The 18,308-nt window shown below is 36.0% G+C and overlaps 2 protein-coding genes and 1 long non-coding RNA gene across 8 annotated transcripts in view; 1 reads left to right on the forward strand and 2 right to left on the reverse strand.

The window, feature by feature from the left end:
- Positions 1-9,416, reverse strand: part of LOC144368627 (uncharacterized) — a 30,496-nt gene extending 21,080 nt beyond the window's left edge. Inside the window, exons 1-2 of the mRNA XM_078027798.1 lie at positions 9,348-9,416; positions 5,290-5,647 (exon numbers count right to left, since the gene is read on the reverse strand). Coding sequence (XP_077883924.1) covers positions 5,290-5,647; positions 9,348-9,416 — 427 coding nt within the window. The remainder of the gene's footprint in view (positions 1-5,289; positions 5,648-9,347) is intronic.
- Positions 9,417-12,658: 3,242 nt separating this feature from the next.
- LOC120890502 (uncharacterized) lies at positions 12,659-17,559 on the forward strand. Its single transcript, XR_005734707.2, has 3 exons — positions 12,659-13,138; positions 13,963-16,650; positions 17,258-17,559. It is a non-coding gene; the product is annotated as an uncharacterized LOC120890502 (long non-coding RNA).
- Positions 13,539-18,308, reverse strand: part of LOC144368219 (uncharacterized) — a 121,785-nt gene continuing 117,015 nt past the window's right edge. For 3 of the 6 annotated variants that reach the window (XR_013427987.1, XR_013427990.1, XR_013427993.1), the window contains 2 exons: positions 17,094-17,342; positions 13,539-14,323 (listed from right to left, as the gene is read on the reverse strand). The gene's annotated coding sequence lies outside the window, so the exon portion shown is untranslated. Of the gene's footprint in view, positions 14,324-17,093; positions 17,343-17,503; positions 17,710-18,308 lie in introns of all 6 variants that reach the window. The other 3 variants (XR_013427994.1, XM_078026915.1, XR_013427996.1) reach the window with 2 other exon arrangements.

An 18,308-nucleotide genomic window follows, 5' to 3' on the forward strand; every position in this document is an offset into this window, starting at 1 on the left:
AGCACTATACAGATTTAATGCAATTCCGACCAAAAATTCCAATGACATTCTTCAAAGACATAAAAAAGCAATCATGAAATTCATCTGGAAAAATAAGAGACCCAGAATAGCTAAAGCAATCCTTAGTAGGGAGAGTGAAGCAGGTGGTATCACTATATCAGACCTTTAACTGTACTACAGAACAATATTAACAAAAACAACTAGATCTTAAACTGTACTACAGAGCAATAGTAACAAAAACAGTATGGTCTTGGCACCAAAACAGACTGGTAGACCCATGGTACAGAATAGAGGACACAGAGACTAATCCACAAAACTATAATCATCTTATATTAGACAAAGGTATCAGGAACATGCATTAGAGAAAAGATAGCCTCTTCAATAAGTGGTGCTGGGAAAACTGGAAATCCATATGCAACAAAATGAAATTAAACCCCTATCTCTCACCATGCTCAAAACTCAACTCAAAATGGTCAAGGACTTAGGAATACAACCAGAGATCCTGCATCTAACAGGAGAAAAAGTAGGCCCTAATCTCCGTCATGTGGGATTAGGCCCCAACTTTCTTAATAAGACTTCTGTGGCACAAAAATTAAAATCAACAATCAATAAATCAGCTGGACTCAAACTAAAAAGTTTCTTCTCAGCAAAAGAAACAATCTGTGAAGTGAATAGAGAGCCTACATCTTGGGAGCAAATCTTTACTCCTCACACAAAAGATAGAGCACGAATCACTAGGGTATATTAAGAACTCAAAAAGCTAAGCACCAAAAAAACAAATAACCAATCCATAATTAGGCCAAGGACCTGAACAGACACTTCTCAGAAGATGATGTACAATCAATCAACAGATACATGAAATAATGTTCATCACCACTAGCAATTAGAGAAATGCAAATCAAAACCACTCTAAAATTTCATCTCACTCCAGTCAGAATGGCAGCTATTATGAAGACAAACAGCAATAAGAGTTGGTGAGGATGTGGGGAAAAAGGCACACTCATACACTGCTGGTGGGACTGCAAATTGGTGCAGCCAATAAGGAAAACAGTATGGAGATGAATGAAACCACCATTTGACCCAGCTGTCCCTCTCCTCGGTGTATACCCAAAGGACTTAAAACACAGTAGACTACAGGGACACAGACACACCAATGTTTATAGCAGCACAATTCACGATAACTAAACTGTGGAACCAACCTAGATGCCCTTCAATAGATGAATGGATTAAAATGTACACAATGGAATATTACCCAGAATAAAATTATAGCATTTGCAGGTAAATGGATGAAGTTAGAGAAGATAATGCTAAGTGAAGTTAGCCAATCCCAAAAAACCAAATGCCAAATGTTTTCTTCAATATAAGGAGGATGATTCATAGTGGGATAAGGAAAGGGAGCATGAGAGGAACAGACGAACTCTAGGTAGGGCAGAGGGGTGGGAGGAGAAGGGAGAGGGCATGAGGTAATCAATGATGATGGAATGTGATGATCATTATTATCCAAAGTACATGTATGAAGACACAAATTGGTGTGAATATATAACCAGAAATATGAAAAATTGTGCTCTATATATGTAATAAGAATTGTAATGCATTCCACTGTCATATATAAATAAAAAAACCGAAATAAGATTTTTATGTATCTCTCAAATCAATTTTTCTTTTTAAAATGTTCTGTTATTCAAACTTGAGAGAAACTGCCTTTTACTACTGCTCTACTAGAGCCTTCATCATTCCAGTACACCCTGACATTTCACACCTGCCTCTTTGTTTCTGTTCTTTCCCCTGCCAGGTATCCTTCCACTTGATGAGTTCTTTCTCCTCTGAAAACCACATTCCGAACTATTCACACTCTCTTTGCATTTTAAATGTATCTATTATTCTGCATTGATAATTTACTAGATTATAGACTAAGGTTTTTTAATATTTATTTTTTAGTTGTAGTTGGACACAATATCTTGATTTTATTTATTTATTTTTATGTGGGGTGCCAGGGATCAAACCCAGGTCTCTGCCGGTGCTAGGTGAGCACTCTACAGCTGAGCCACAACCCCAGCCTGTAGACTAAGTTTTTACATATGTATTTTACTTTCAAAAACTCTTAAGCAGATTAAGACCTTGCCTGTCCTTGCACTGGATTTCCTACCACTTAGTCTTATCTCTCACAGAAGATACACATCACTAAATATTCATTAAATGAATTGAGTTTATTGAAAAGTCTGTCTTGTCTTGATTTTTAAGGTGCTATCTATTGCAATACTATTTTTCAAACTGACAAAAGTTTTTCAGAAAAGAAAACCTACCAATTTAAAAATACATCTTACTTTAAGAAATATTAAAATGGAAAAAGTATTTACATATCTGAATTGATGTAACCCAACAATGTTTAGAAAGGAGACCTACATATATTAAAATAAATAAAGCACGTGCATAAAATGAATTAATAAAAAACAAAATATTCCAAAGTAAAACTACATCGTCTGTTTTAGAAAACAGCACTGCATGTAAAAATGTTGCTTTTGTTCAAAAACAGGCTTTTAATTTTAAACCAGTATGTTTTGTCTCTAAGCAGTTTTGCAAAAAAATATAACAGCTTCTATCTCTTGGTTCTTTTGTGATGCTAACTGCATTCCCAAGTAATTATCTCATCTTTTCATCAATTATTACATTTCCCACCTGTGAGTTAGTGATGCCTTTGCTTGGTTGCATATAAGTAGAATTAAGGTTAAGGACAAATGCACATTATTTAAGTGAATTGCAATCATTCATGTTATTAATAAATGGAGGGCAAAAGACCACTAAGGTGAAGTTGAAATTTCTGGAGTTTACCATCCTGTGAAAGTTATTAATCAGCTACATCACAATGGCCTGATTGACCTTAAGAACTCAGAGGACTTCAATTATGTCACAAGGTCTACACTGCCATAACAACTAATACTCTGTCTCTAGAGGGTGAAGGAGGAAATTATGTACCTAGTCTGGTGTTTGAAAATTTATGTCTAATCTGCAGAGGAAAAAAGTTATTTAAGATCTACTGTTTTTAGAGTATTAGCATTGTACCATGTTATATACCCATGAAAATTAGGAAAAAATAAAACAACATTTAATGATAACACTGCAATCCTCGATTAGAAATTGAAATAATTTTATATTTATTTTAAATGCTAAATATCCACACACTTAATTTCACTTTGATTAAATTTTAATTCTCCAATTTTTATATCTTCAAAATTTTTTCAAAGAATACTAAAAGGATCACTAAATTATTATCTTTAACATTAAGATGTTAACTTAGACACAATATACAATAACATAACTCTTATATTAAACATCCTCCAAATCTAGGCACAAAATCAAAATGCTATTTTCACCCTGTGGCTATTAAGGGAAACAATTAGGTTGCCTGTATGAGTGTCATTATTATTATTACAGACTATTATACTTATGTCATAGCACAATAAATTATTTGGTTCATTTATAATTTTTTCAATGAGGGGTATATTACGGAGATCATTTTATAAGAAAAAGATTAGACACACAGTTCCCTAGAACAATGTATAAACAAAACCAAGAACAGTGAATCACTATTTTTTAAAAAAATATGCTCCCAGATACACAGTTCCTTATTGTGTGTGTCTGTTTTCTGTGGGTCTTGCTTCATGACCATTTTATGCAACTTGTATCCAGTTACAGACAAATGGAGATTTTTAAGGTTGCTAAATGAATGGAATTTGAGTGGTTATTTGACTGCAAAAAAGCAATATAAAAGGTGTAATTATTTAATTAGCTAAAAGAACACAAAGCTATTGAGCATAAATCAGCACACACCAAAAAAAAAATCCACAAATGAAATTGATTATGCTCAATATTCATTATAACTAGACAAGCAAAGAACTTTTTACTAGACACCCATATGATTAATAAAAAAATAACTTGTTACACAGGACACTTTTTCAAGAGAGGTATCTATTATGAGATTTGATACTTACCCTCATCTGAAAAACTAAAACTAAGGGAAAAAAGCTGTAATTGCTGTTCTCCATAATGTGGTTCTACCACAAAGATTTTTATTTTAAACTTTTTCTGGTTTTCTTTAAGTATTAATGTAAAGCATAGGCTTATTTTTTAGATATTTTTAGATATAGATGAAAACAATATCTTTATTTTGTTTATTTGTTTTTATGTGGTGCTGAGGATTGAACCCAGTGCCTCACATCAGCTACATCACAATGCAAGGCAAGTGCTCTGCCACTGAGCCACAAACCCAGCCCAGGAAAAGCTTATAACTTAAGAAAATTCACTATTGAATTACAATTTTCTTGACATAAATTTGCATATAACAACGCAGAATAATATTAGAACCGCATACATGGTCATCCAAAATTTCCTTTCTTAATTTACAGTTTTTTCCTCTCTTTTTAAAAAATGATTTATCAAAACTACACTGAGATTTTATCTCGCTCCAGTTAGAATACCACCCATCAAGAGTACAAATAGTAATAACTGCTGGCAAGAATGCAGGGAAAAGGGAACACTTACAGACCCTCGGTGGATTTTTAAATTAATAAAATCACCATCGATATCAGTATGGAGGTTCCTCAAGAGTACAGGATTCAACCACACCACTCCATAGTATTTATCCAGAAGAACTACAGTTAGCATACTTTAGAGATGCGTAAATCATGTTTATAAACATGAAGACATGCATAATCATGTTTATAGCGAAACAGTTAACAATAGCCAAGTCATGTAACCAGCCTAAATGTCTGTCACCAGATGAATAAAGAAAATGTGATATATATACATCACACACACACACACACACACACACACACACACACACACACACACACACACGTTTTACTCAGCCCTAAAGAAAAACAAAATTATGTCCCTTGTAGGAAAATAAATGAAATTAGAGAACATCCTGTAATGTGAAATAAGCTAGACTCATAGAGGGAAGGGTCATCTGTTTCCATTCTATGTGGAAGGTAGAGAGAAAAAGGGATAGAGAGAAAAAAGGAATTTAAAATTCCACTGAGGGTCTGCAATATCTCATAAAAATAGAAGAGAGAACAGTAGTTTAAAGGATGGGGTCAAGGGGCGGGAGGATGGGAGAGAGAGCGCGCAAGTCCTGGGGAAAGAAATTGACCAACTTGTGCTATGTGCAGGTATAAACAGATCACCATGAAGAGGAGGGGGGTCCGCAGAGGAGGCAGCGCTCTGGGGGAGCGGGGTCTACCTGCGAGCAGAGGAACGCGTCCAGGACGCCCAGCTTGATGCACTTACGACGCTGGAGCTTGGTCTCGCTGCGGCAGCCGTCCACCTCGCACACCCGCGCCGCCGTGCTGCCCGCCGGGGAAGAGGTGGAAAGGAAGGGGGAATGGCAGGGCGAAGGGGAAAAGTCAGCGACCAAGCCGAGAAACAGAGTAGCCGCTACGAGTCTGGAAGCGGAGGGGGTAAAGGCAGAAGCCCGGCCCGGCCCACGCTGCGCGCCCCGCCCTCGGCCGCCAGCGCCCTCCCCCGCCCACCCCCGCCACCCCGGCCTCCGGGCCCAGCACGGGATGGGGTAGCAGAGGAGTCCAGCCTCCTTTTCCTCCAGTTGGGCGCAGTTTTGTGTCCGCACGCAGCTCTTGCGAGCTCGTGGCTCAGGGCGGTGAAGGCCAGTCGGGGATCAGCCAGAAGGGGGCACGCCGTGCCCTCTGGTGCTTTGGAAGACGCCTGCCCAGGCGTCCTTACTGACGGGGACTAGCGCTCTGCAGGTTCCCACATGCTGCGCGTCAGGCAGATGGAAAGGGCGCTCTGCTTTTCTGCTTTGGTTCCGCTGGCCTCGCTATGCAAATTAATTTCCTTTTCTATTTCTCACCTATAATGTTTGTTCTCAGGCCTAAGGACCACCGCTTGTCACAGAAAAGGGCATCGCAGACCTGTCAGTGGGGCAGCGAGCTAGGGTTTGCCTTTGTCCCCCCCCTTTTTATTTATTTGTTTGTTTGTTTATTTATAACTTTTACAAACACCACCACTACCACCACCACCGCCCGCTGTTCAAAATGTATAATGTTACTAACACAACTACCAGGTATCAATACACTGAATTCTTGTATTATCCTGGTTGAGTATGTAAGAAGTAAATAGGAAAAAAAAATGTGTTAATCGTGAAATGTCAGAGTTGAGAAAAGTTTTAAGGGTTATCATCAGCTGCAAACCTGTTATCTTAAAACTTCCAACTACATTCCAGATCTGCCATTTTCTAAATTGTGCTTGAATACTTCTGTCACTAGGGAAGATAAACTAGTATTTATTGATCACCAACTAAATGCTGTGAACTTTGTTATTTTTTTAACTTTCACATTTAATACACCAGAAAAGCTCACATTACTTTTAATAACTTTGTCTTGCTATATAAGCATTACTTGTAAGGTAATTAAAATCAAGTAATAGGGGCTGGGGTTGTGGGTCTGTGGTAAAACACTTGCCTAACATGTGTGAGGCACTAGGTTCAATTCTCAGCACCGCATATAAATAAATAAAATACAGGTCCAACAACAATAAAAATAGTTTAAAAATCAAGTAATAAAAATGCTTATATACACATTTAAGAAAATTAATATATCACAATGAATCTCACTATTATGTATAATTATACTGTATATATTAATTATAATGTAATTTTAGGTAAAATTATCATTTACATATTTTAAAATATATAGAACTTAAATACTCAATTTTATGACAGTTGATAATTTAAATCCTGTAAATCACTAGCCAAGCAAGATATGACATTTCTATTCTATTACCCAGAATATTTTCTTTTCAATTCTCAATCAAAGGCCATCTTCACACAATCATCTTTTAAATTTCTGCCTCCATAAATTAATTTTACTTTTCTAGTAAAACAAATGGTTTGTAGTATGAACTCTTTTGTGACTAGCTTCTATGCTTTGCATACTATGTGTGCTACATGCACGTTTCAGCAGTTTCTTTCATCTATCATTGCTGAATACTTTGTTATGTGAATATACTACTCCTTGTTTTATGCAATTTTTTCATACATTATCCTATGGATGGATATTCAGATTTTTTCCCAGGTTTTGATTAGTATAAATAAAACTTCTATGAACATTTATGATAAAATCCTTTTGTTAAAATTCAAGATAGGGGCTGAGGTTGTGGCTCAGCAGTAGAGCACTTGCCTAGCAAGTGGGAGGTGCTGGGTTCCAGCCTGAGCACCACATAAAAATAAACAAATAAAATCAAGGTATTATGTCCAACTACACTAAAAAAAAAAAAATTCAAGATTGGGCCCCCGTACGATGGTGCATGGCTGTAATCTCAGTGACTCTGGATGCTGAAATAGGAGAATTGCTATTCAAAGCCAGCTTGGACATTAGTGAGACCCAGGCTCAAAATAAAAAAATAAAAAAGACTGGGGAGGTAGTTCAGTGGTATAGAATACATCTGGGTTAGCTTCCCAGTACAAAAAAAAAGAAGAAGAAGAAGAAGAAGAAGAAAAAATTAAGATAGGACTAGAAGGGAAATTTTTCAATGTGATAATGGTTCCCATGAAAAATCTACAGCTAACCTCACACATAATGGGGAAATATCAATTCTTTTTCTCCTGAGGTAAAGAACCAGTAAAGGATGGTTTAATATTAGCATTTCTGTTCCAACACTGAATGAAAACTTTAGTAAATGTAATACTACAAGAAAAAGAAATAAGAGGCATAAAAATTGAAAAGGAAGAAAGATAGTGGGCATCATTCATAGACCACATACTGTTTCTGGAAGATATCTTTATGGATTCTACACCAAATCTCAAAATCTAACACTTGAACTGTATAATGTGATATAATTTAAAGTCAAAATATTAAAGGAAACTTTATTTCTATATAATAGTGTAAACAACTAAAAATGAAATTTATAAAAATATAATTTAAGACAGTAACAAACAACCTCTTAAAGTTGACTTGTTCTCAAACTCTGGTTGTCCGTTTTGTACTGCTTTGACCCAGATTTCTAGTCCTTTGTTAACATACAAAACTCCATTTCTACTATTCATGATAATCAGCTACAACAACAAAACATGCATATCTGTAGTAAATACATTCAAAGGTTTGTAAGCCCAGATGATACTAAGCATGAAAGTGATACAAAAACACATTAAAGAGTTACAGACATTTCTATTTATTTTGAACCATTTTCAATGAATATTATTGCATTAGCTCTTCAATTTATGTCATCAGTCAATGAAGAGGAAACTAATTACGACAAAGATTATTAAGTTTACGTTGGGCATATTTTTATAGCTGTTTTTCAGAATCAGAAGTGTGTGGGATCAGCATCCACTAATCAGACGAAACATTCAACCTTTGGTTTTTTCGGATTGACTTATTTGCTTAGCATGATATTCTCCAACTCCATCTACTTAACTGCAAATGCCACAATTTTGTTCTCTTTTAATGCTGAGTAATATTCCATTGTGTATATATACCAGTTTCTTTTAAAATATTTTTAGTTGTAGATGGACGCAATACCTTTATTTTATTTACTTATTTTTATGTAGTGCTAAGGATAGAACCCAGTGCCTCATAGGTGTGAGGCAAGCGCTCTGCCACTGAGCCACACAAATCAGCGCCCCCAACAGTTTCTTTATCCATTCATCTATTGATCGACATCTAGGTAGGTTCCACAGTTTACCTATTGTGAAATGAGCTGCTATAAACATTGATATGGCTCCATCACTATATTATGATGATTTTAAGTCCTTGATCCATAATGGGGGGACATGGGAAAAATGGAGAAACTTTGGATTGGGCAAAGCGGGATGAGGGCAGGAAAGATGGTGAAATTAGATGGATATCATTACCTTAGGTACATATGTGATTGCATGAATGTTGCAACTTTACATCATGTACACAGAACTGAAATGTGCTCTATTTGTGTACAATTAATTGAAATGCATTCTGCTGTCATGTATAACTAAGTAGAACAACAACAAGAATTGTGTGGGTATATAAACGTGATTTCTGTTATTACCAGGGTTTTTTTGTTTGTTTCCTTGCTTGCTTGCTTTCTCTGTTACTCCAAAAAGGAGTTAGTATAGAGGGGAGACATACAAGGCTGGTACATTCCATATTGTAAGTTGGAATAAGAAAGGCACGTGGCAGTCAAAGTTTTTTACCTAGATGGGATGTCAAAGACTATGCAAATTAAAATGTGAGATTAATATAATCTTATTTATATATCCAATTCATTGTATATGTCATGGGAAACAGCAGTAAATCATTTCCTAGATAGTGCTCATGTTCTATAAAAGACCAATCTAACCATAACGCTTCCACCCCCACCCCCTGCCCACAGTTCTTGATTCTTTTGTGGAAAACCTGCATCACTTTCACATCATGATCAAAGACCATATTTTATGCTTAGAAATATTTTATGCTTCATATTTTCCCATATCATCAAATCACTACCCTTTTAATTCTTTCTCTCTTGAATTCAATGGAGAGATGACTTTTTGGAGTAACATGAATTCAGGAGCTGTATCAATGGTCATTCACCATTTTTCCTTCATACAGAGAAATAATTTAAATATTCATTCAATGAATGCCATTTAGTAACATTAATGCCAAATAGAAAATTTTCTAATTTGCAATTCTGTAACTAAGTAGTACTTTTATATATCATGCATTCATCCTAGACTATGCCAACTAATACGATATCTCAAAAGAGTTCATTCATTAATGCAATGGTCTTAAATAAACTCTAAACTACTATGACAATGGAAATTATAATAAGATTTTAAAAGTCTGGAGACCATATCTTCAATGACTTCTTTGGGTATTAAAAACAATTTTTTTTTACCAGAAATTATTTTTAACACTAATTTTCTATTGAACCTGCTAATAATCTCTCATAATTCACAATCCTCACAAAAAGAAAATAAACTAATATTTTATTACTTTAGTGTATACTTAAACAGATATCTTTCTAGCCCTTTAATGAGCTATAGCTGTTTGCCCTGAGAAGTTTTACATTAGAAATTTTTCTAATTTGTCTAAACTCTCATCTGTGAATTTTCTGTTTCCTCATGTCAGAGCAATAAATGTTAAAGTACAGTATATTCCACAGTCACCACACCAAGAATCTAAATGAAAACAGATAGTTTGAAAAACCCAAGTTTCTTTTTGTGTGTAATGGTGCTGGAGATTAAACCCAGGGTCTTGTACATGCAAAGTGAGCACTCTACTAACTGAGATATATCCTCAGCCCTGAGAAACCCAAGTTTCTTAACAGAAACACTTGTGAGAGTACACTTGCAGGGACAAAGATTTACAAGGCCATAAAACTAGACTTTTAACTTTTAGGACTCCATAGAGATAAACCCCAGAGATTACTGCATACTATAATTATAAATATGTTTCTTAAATACCAATGTGCTTGAAATTCCATTAAAATTTATTCCACATATATGATGCTTTAAAGAGCTAGAGAATTTTCTGTAGCACTCCATAATGTGTTCATAAATTTTTACTTACTATATTTCGAGGTTATAATAATTCCAGGGGCTGGGCCTGGGGCTTAGCGATAGTGTACTTGCCTGGCACATATGAGGCACTGGGTTTAATTCTCAGCACCACATAAAAATAAATAAAGAAAATAAAGGTCTATCAACAACTAAAAAAAATTCCATTTTTCCCTTGAAAAAAATGGTAGAGATGTTTAAAATTAATATTAATTATGTTTAGTAATTATAATGCTACTTAAAATACTATTTATAGTAATAATACAAACAAATAAAAGGTATTAATTTGTATAATGTACATATTTCATATGGTACTCCAGGACCACAAATGTGAGTTAGATAATTATTGGTCAAAGGCCTATAAATGCATGAATATTTCAATTCTTCAAATAACACTTCAAGTGAAGTAAGTGTTTTGATTTTCTAGTATTAACCTATTACAAATCAAAGGACATTGTTTAAAAAGTTTACAAAATGAACATATAACAATATTAAATGCATAAGATGGTACATTCTATGTTGAAAACATTGTTTCCCTATAAACACATTTTAAAATCAAAAAACTAAACTGGAATAGTTCTTCAAAACATGTAAAATTTAAGGAAAATATTTAAAAGTTATAAATTAATTAAAATAATACATTTAGTTTGCATATGATAATTGTATATTAAATATTGTTAATTCTCCTTCAATTTTTTGTCTAGGTGTTGGTAAATGCATTTTAGAGTTTTTTTATACCTAATACATACCTTTTAATAGATTCAAATGGGCTGTAATATATTTAACCTAATCTAATTATTTGCTTAGTTTAAAACTTTTTTTTTTTAACTTTCCCTTGTTTTTACTTAAATAATTGAGTTTTTATTAGAACTTTTAAAAAACATAGTAAGAGCTTGGTCATTTTAAAAAATTAGTTTCACAAAGCAAGTGGCAATATCAATCAAACTATAACTATAGGAATTATTACAAAGGAGTCTAAATGGCTCCTGCCCTTTCCCCCACCCGCTATAGATATGCATGAAAATGTAAAGGACTACATGGATCATTTAAAGCTTTCTAATTATTTCTCTATGTTTGGCTGACAGAGTACTAAAGCTGAGGCTCAGCAAGCTCAAGAAATCTGGTCTCTGAGCATCCACAGAAGAGTTTTGCTGTAGTTTCAAAGTCAATGTCATTAAAATAAATCCTTGATAAAGAGTAAGCTACCAGGCAATTAACACAGAACAACTTCCCAAGGAAAATAATATTCTAGAAGCTCTCAGAATTAAAATTTTAGAGAACTGAAAATGAGGAAGTAAAAAATAGTTTTCTGCCTCCTTCAAGCCCTAAATACTGGCCAGGTTTATTTCACTAAATCATCTGAGCTCATCTACTTTTTCTCAGATTTGAGTGCACAATCCTATTAAGGTCTCTTTCTGAGCCATGAATTGACTAAAATCTTCACTTGTATTCAAAATTTGGAGGATCTGGTATAAACTATTTCTATTTTTTTTTTTTACTCACAGCTCTTCTTTATCTACCTTACGTATTTCAGTTGCATGTAAGAGGTTCCTCATATACTAAGATGCATTCCTTGAACTTATTTCTTATAGTTCTCTTTAGCTAGAATTTCCCTTTTGCATGACCAAATACTGCCATTTCTTTCAGGATCTGCTAAAAGTCTTCTCCAGTATCTTGGAGAGAATTTATAGCTTCACTCTTGTAAATTTTCTTGGGACATTTATCAACTTCTTCTGCCACTAAACATTTTTTTTTCTTGTATACAAAATTTAAGATGGTTTTCTCTCTTGCAGGAGGAAAACAAGGAGAATATATATATATATATATATATATATATATATATATATATATATATATATTCATGTAACCAAGAATACAGTAAGATCTGAATAAATGATGAATGAAAGAATCAAAGGTAAATGGATGTATTAAAAAGTTATTTTCTTCAAGTGACAAGAATTTTTGGCTAGAAGATTAGCAGTGGAATAGAAATTAGACAAATAAGGATAAACTGAGTATTTGTATAAAAAAGATAAAGATTAAAGTGCCAGGCTGAGGTTGTAGCTCAGTGATAGAACACTTGCCTCACACATATGGGTTCTATCCTCAGCACCACATAAAATAAATAAATAAATAAATAAATAAAGATATTGTGTCCACCTACAACTAAAATATAATAATAAAAAGACTGAAGTGTCAATCATATAGGCAGAAAAGTTTCTACTGAGAAGTTTACAATTTCATTAAATAGACATTAAATGGCCATGTAAGTCATGTCTTTTACATTGAATTGTAATTCAATGTAAAAGAAAAAAATTCATTTATTTTATATGGAAAAGAAAAGTGTTTTCATGTTTTGGGTCAAACATGATGAGACCTTCCTAGAAGTACTGAAAGATGTGTACTTAGCTTAGAAAAACAAAGAACACAAAATCAGATATTTTAATGTTTCATGGATTTTCTTTTTTACTTTTTAGAAAAAGAGGGAATATTACATTATTACACAGGCCTCCCTGACCTCTTAAAGACTGAGTTGGGATGGGTGTCATAGGCATCACCTCCCTGGTCTTCAGCAAAGCCCACAGGATGGTATCTCTATTTTGCATGAATTAGGTAAGACCTTGTCCCCTTCGGTTTTCTACCTCTGTCCTTGATCTTCTTTGCCAAAATGTGGGTATATAGAAATATTTATATATATTGAAACATATGACAATTTAGCATCTGTAATAAATTGCATTCAGGACTTGACTTAAAATAAAATTTAAAATTTTTGTGGCTTGTATGTGTAGACTGGGCATGGTGGTGCATACCTGTAATCCCAGCTGCTCAGATGGCTGAGGCAAGAGGATGGCAAGTTCAAAGCCAGCCTCAGCAAGGGCAAGGTGCTAAGGAACTCAGTGAGACCTTGTCTCTAAATGAAATACAAAATAGGGCTGAGGATGTGGCTCAGTGGTCAAATGCCCCTGAGTTCCATCCCCAGTAACCCCCTCCCTCAGAAAAACATAAAGCTTCATAATGATGGTTTTTTTTTTATTGAACACATTAACCAGCTGTGAAACACAGACCTTTAGCAATTCCAGGCCAAGAATTTCAGGATAGACTGTAAAGTCATGTATTTTGAAAAGCAGTGTTTGGTTATGAAAAAACACTCAAGTTGCTTGTGAAGTTAAGCTAATTTAAAAGATTATAAATGTTCTTGAAATAAAAAAGAGATCCCTGGCCCATAGTTAGTAAGTAAAGCAGTCAGGGTGGAGCCTGGGACACTCTCATTCCCAGTTCAGAGTGATGTCGTTTAACATGGGGCCTTCTGTCACATTCTCCTTCTCAGACAGATGCTTCCCCTTCATCCTGAGGTTGTTTTCAATCAGGAGGAAAGGACATTTTTGGATTGCTATGACTTTTCATCCTGTGTATTTATCTTCTGTGTCCCCACTCAGGCAGTCCTGATATTGCCATACCCTAAATCTGACATGGAAAACAAAAGAGCTGGTCAAAAGTTTACTTGGTGAGTGGAACATCCTGAGATCCAGCAACCTTGGAGCAGCATCTCAGTGTAATAAGAGTCTCTGGCAACTTTACATGGGCTGTTTGAGGACAAGCCACTCTGCCAACTTGTGCCCCTCAGCCAGTAGCTAGCTCATGGAGGTCCTGCCCCTGGTGGCTGTCAGAGTCTTCCTGGGTGAGAAAGTCCTTCAGATACTGGTTGAATATAAATGACACATCTTTCCACTGTTGTAGTTTCCTCCTTAACTCTGGGACAGCTCCTGGGTTTCATCTTGAATGAGCATACTGGATTCTCTGAAGTGGAATAGAGAGAAATTTAAGACTGCAGAGTTGCACAGTAGATTACCTGGGCTTTGAGAAAGATTTTGGTGAGAACATGCCCAAGGATCTTTCAAAGGAGAATTCCCATAGCCTATGGGAAAATGGTGGGGGGAGGTAAAACAAAGGCCCTCCCCTATATGAGAAAGTGCTGAGTAAGATTCCTAGACATCTCCCTAGATATTCTCTAATCATGAATCAGGTGTCTTCCTGAATCTCCTTCATAAAGATATCCCTTCAGTTCTCATTTGGCCAAGGATATTTCCATGTGGAAATCCACATAGTGCATTGTGCTTGGATGGAATATTAACCACACACATAAATGTGATTCACACAGCTGTAGTTAACTCCCAAGCACATAATTAATGATGTCATTACCCTCTTCACATTCTGAGAAGAAACAGATGTGCCTTCCTCAGTGGTCAGCTGTACATGCTGTTGTGGACCTTGCCTTCAGAAGAGTAGGCAGGACTACACCAAGGATAACAGAAACTTCAGTCCTAGGCTCTATGCAGGAACCCCCACCTCTTGAAATCTCCCCAAATACAGGACATTTGATTATCCTCAATTTATAGATGATGAAAGAGAAGTTCAAAGATGTAGGAAATATCATGGAAGAGCAATTAAATGAATTTGGCAGTCAGAATCACTTCTATCTCTAAATCTTAGACCACTTTAATTACTGTAGCTACAATTGCTTAAGTGAGATACTAAGCTGGACATGAAGCACTGATTCCTTGTACACACAGGAAGGCCCCCAAGGACCACAGGGCTGAATGTTTCCTTGTGCTCAGAATTTCAAGAAAAAAGCAAACCTCTCCAAGATAAAAAATTGCATCTGGATGCTCTTGAGTGAAGTATAATCTTATGACTATAAGTACCTTGAAAGAACTATGTCCAACATTAATAAAATTTGTGTCAAATGAGAAGCACTAGAACAAGGCACTATTGGTGTTTACTCTATGCCAGGTACTGCTGTAAGTAAGATCTTTAAGAGAATTAACACATAAGGACACTGCAACTCAAAGATGTAAGTATCATTATATACCATATGGGCAGAGTAGGAAATTGAGGTGCAGCAAACACAAAACCCTTTATTAGCACCCAGGAGATTGGCCTGTGCTCATATGCTATACATAGTTAACCAAATAGATTATTTGGGATATTTTTCTTTTTCAACTTCAAATTTCTTCTCTATGTTTATAATATGATTCTGAGGAAATACATTAATTGTGGAGAGTGGTGACTTGGACAATGGTCTTTGACTGCCTCAGAGCTGTGGTTGCACTTTGCCCTGGGAACTTTCTGTGCAAAGGTTGAGGATAAGATTGCCCAGAAGTTATGGTAAAGCCCTGCTTAGGAAGTTCTGTGCAAAGGCATGAAACTATATCAGCTTTGAACTTGAGCTCAGACACCAGCTGCAGGGGATAGAAAATTATGAGCATAACAAGATAATAACAATTTTTTTGTGAGTGCTGCAAACTTCAAGTCGTCTTGCTTTGCAGAAACTTCCCTACAAATAACCTTTTGATGATAAAACCTATATAAAAATGAGCTGTCCTAGCTCTGGGTCATGATTCCTCCATCAGAGGTTGGTGTCCCATTTGGTCCCAGCTGTCTCTATAAATGTTTGTGTGGGTGGAGGCAATTAATAAAATATAGTCTTCCTTATTCCAAACTTCATTTCTTGAATTCTTTAGAATGCTTCTATACTTACTTTTTTGGGTATTCCTTCCCTATTAAAAATTATACCACTAATTTCTGGGAAAAAAAGTTGGTGAAGGAGGCAAATTTGAGCTCAGAAGTGGTAAGGTTCTTTCTAACCATAGTAATTAGCACAGGTCCTTATTTCCATGATTCCTTTAGTCCTACCAGCCCACTGTACTGAACAGGCAAATGGGCTTCTATTGCTGGGCTGACAGTGGGAGGGAAGGCCCTGCCCTTCAGCACAGCTTGTGTTTCCCTGGGGATGATGGTCTCCCCCACCTACCCTCATTCTCATCTTGACCTTATGTACCATAGTTCAGAACATACAGCAGCTTCTGGACCTGCTGGCCATCCTCCATCCCTGAAAGTTCCCCAGCTCAAGAACAGACATAAAGGGTGCTAAATATTTTTTAATGTCCCAGAAACACCTGCATCTGCACTACAGGGAGAAGGTACTTCTGCATTCATAAGAAGAGCCTGCATCCCAGGAAGCAGGGATTTCCCCTCACCAATAGCATTCCTGATCTTCATGGTGTCACTTCTGGATACCACAGTTTCTGTTAACAGCAGACTGCTCTTCAGCTTCTTTAAAAAAGGTACTGTGCACTGTCACATTTGTTCCCACCATAACCAGATAATGCTGTCCAGTTACTACTCAACGGAAGTTTGAACTGAATGGATGATCATTAGTTGCAGTCCATTAGACAAACACATTGTTATATGTCTTTAGAATCTGAAATGGTTTAGAGATGACCCTGCTAAACATGGAGTAAGCTATTCTTGAAGATGAAAAGGCATTTCCATACCTCCAGCAGAAATGGGTAGCTGGGAATTAACCCTATTCCCACCCTACACCTCACTTAAACTAGAAGTTGCTGTGCTGTTGTTGCCTCATTATGCCATTGTCAGTAAATCAAAGGCAAAATATCAACCTATACTTCTAAAAAATGTGCTAATGATGGGATTTATTTTGAAGAAAGAAAGGAGATTTAATTCAAAATCTTGTTTCTCAAGAGAGGAAACAGATGATCGATCATACCTCACGTTGGTGACTGAAAAACCATTTGCAACATATGGTATTTCTGCAGTTGGTTGGCCAGGGAGTAGACTGTAAAATTAGACAGAAGTAAATTTCTCTTTAAGGTCTTAGAACTACTGTTTTCTCTCTTCCAGTTGAGAGTGAAATTCCTGGTTGTTTTCTAGGAGGTTCATTCTGCCCCTGGATCAGGTGAAGAACTGACAGACATGACCATGATGACATTTGTGGCAGAGGAGATGCAGACAGGGACTGCAAAGAAGAAGCCGAAACATGTAACAGGTAAAAAACAAATTAAATCAAGTAGCGTGCTGTAATGATTAACTTACTGATAAGAAAAGGTTAATCAACACCCGAAACACTTGAGAGTCCTCAACTCCCCAAAACAAGGATCCAGATGTCAGACATCAGACCTGAAAAGCCTCTGCATGTAGTTCAGACCCAGATAGTGAAGAGGTAGGGCCGAGTGTTCTTGGTAGCAAGAAGTTTAACAGAATTAGAAGATGGGAGACGTCATGGAATGTGCAGAGCTCTTGCTTTCCAATTGCCTCTTCCAGCCTGATCCACAGGACACCTGCTGTCTTCAGAATGTCTCCACAGATACGGACCTCTCATTCATCTGCGAGGATGAATACTTCACAGTTGTATATACCTCATGCCAATACCACCACCTTCCCTTTTATACCACCCTCCCAAACTAATCTTATTTTACCTTTCGTCTACATGGGGATGCTGAGACTCCTCAAAGCACAAATGGTTTCCCAATAAGTTATATATTCTTCAGGACTACCCAGAAGTGTCCTTATCCTTTCCTTAAGATTAAAAGTCAATCTTAAGGCTTTTCCTCAAGTGAAAAATACAAAACTGTCAATGTAAAACTGGCATGATGTTTTTCCCCTGAATATCCACCTACCATCTTTAAATCCATTAAAACTATAATACAAAGAGCACTGTGTAACACTAAGGAAAAAACTGAGTGTTTGAAGTTGTTTTCTGCCTATATCAGTATTATTTTTGTTAAAATCAATTTTTATGTTGGCCCCTTTTCTCTAACTGGGACATATGTTGGAGTTTCATTAAGCCTACCTCAAGTTTGACATTACTACTTCTTAACCTCCTCCTCTGTGTCTGGTTGCTTGGCTTTTGTTTCTTAATGTCACTTAAACATTGAACTTCATACTTGTTAATTATGGGTTTTATTCTGTCCCTAAGAGAGCT

This window comes from Ictidomys tridecemlineatus, chromosome 11, assembly GCF_052094955.1.
Source record: "Ictidomys tridecemlineatus isolate mIctTri1 chromosome 11, mIctTri1.hap1, whole genome shotgun sequence".
Taxonomy (NCBI): Eukaryota; Metazoa; Chordata; class Mammalia; order Rodentia; family Sciuridae; genus Ictidomys; species Ictidomys tridecemlineatus.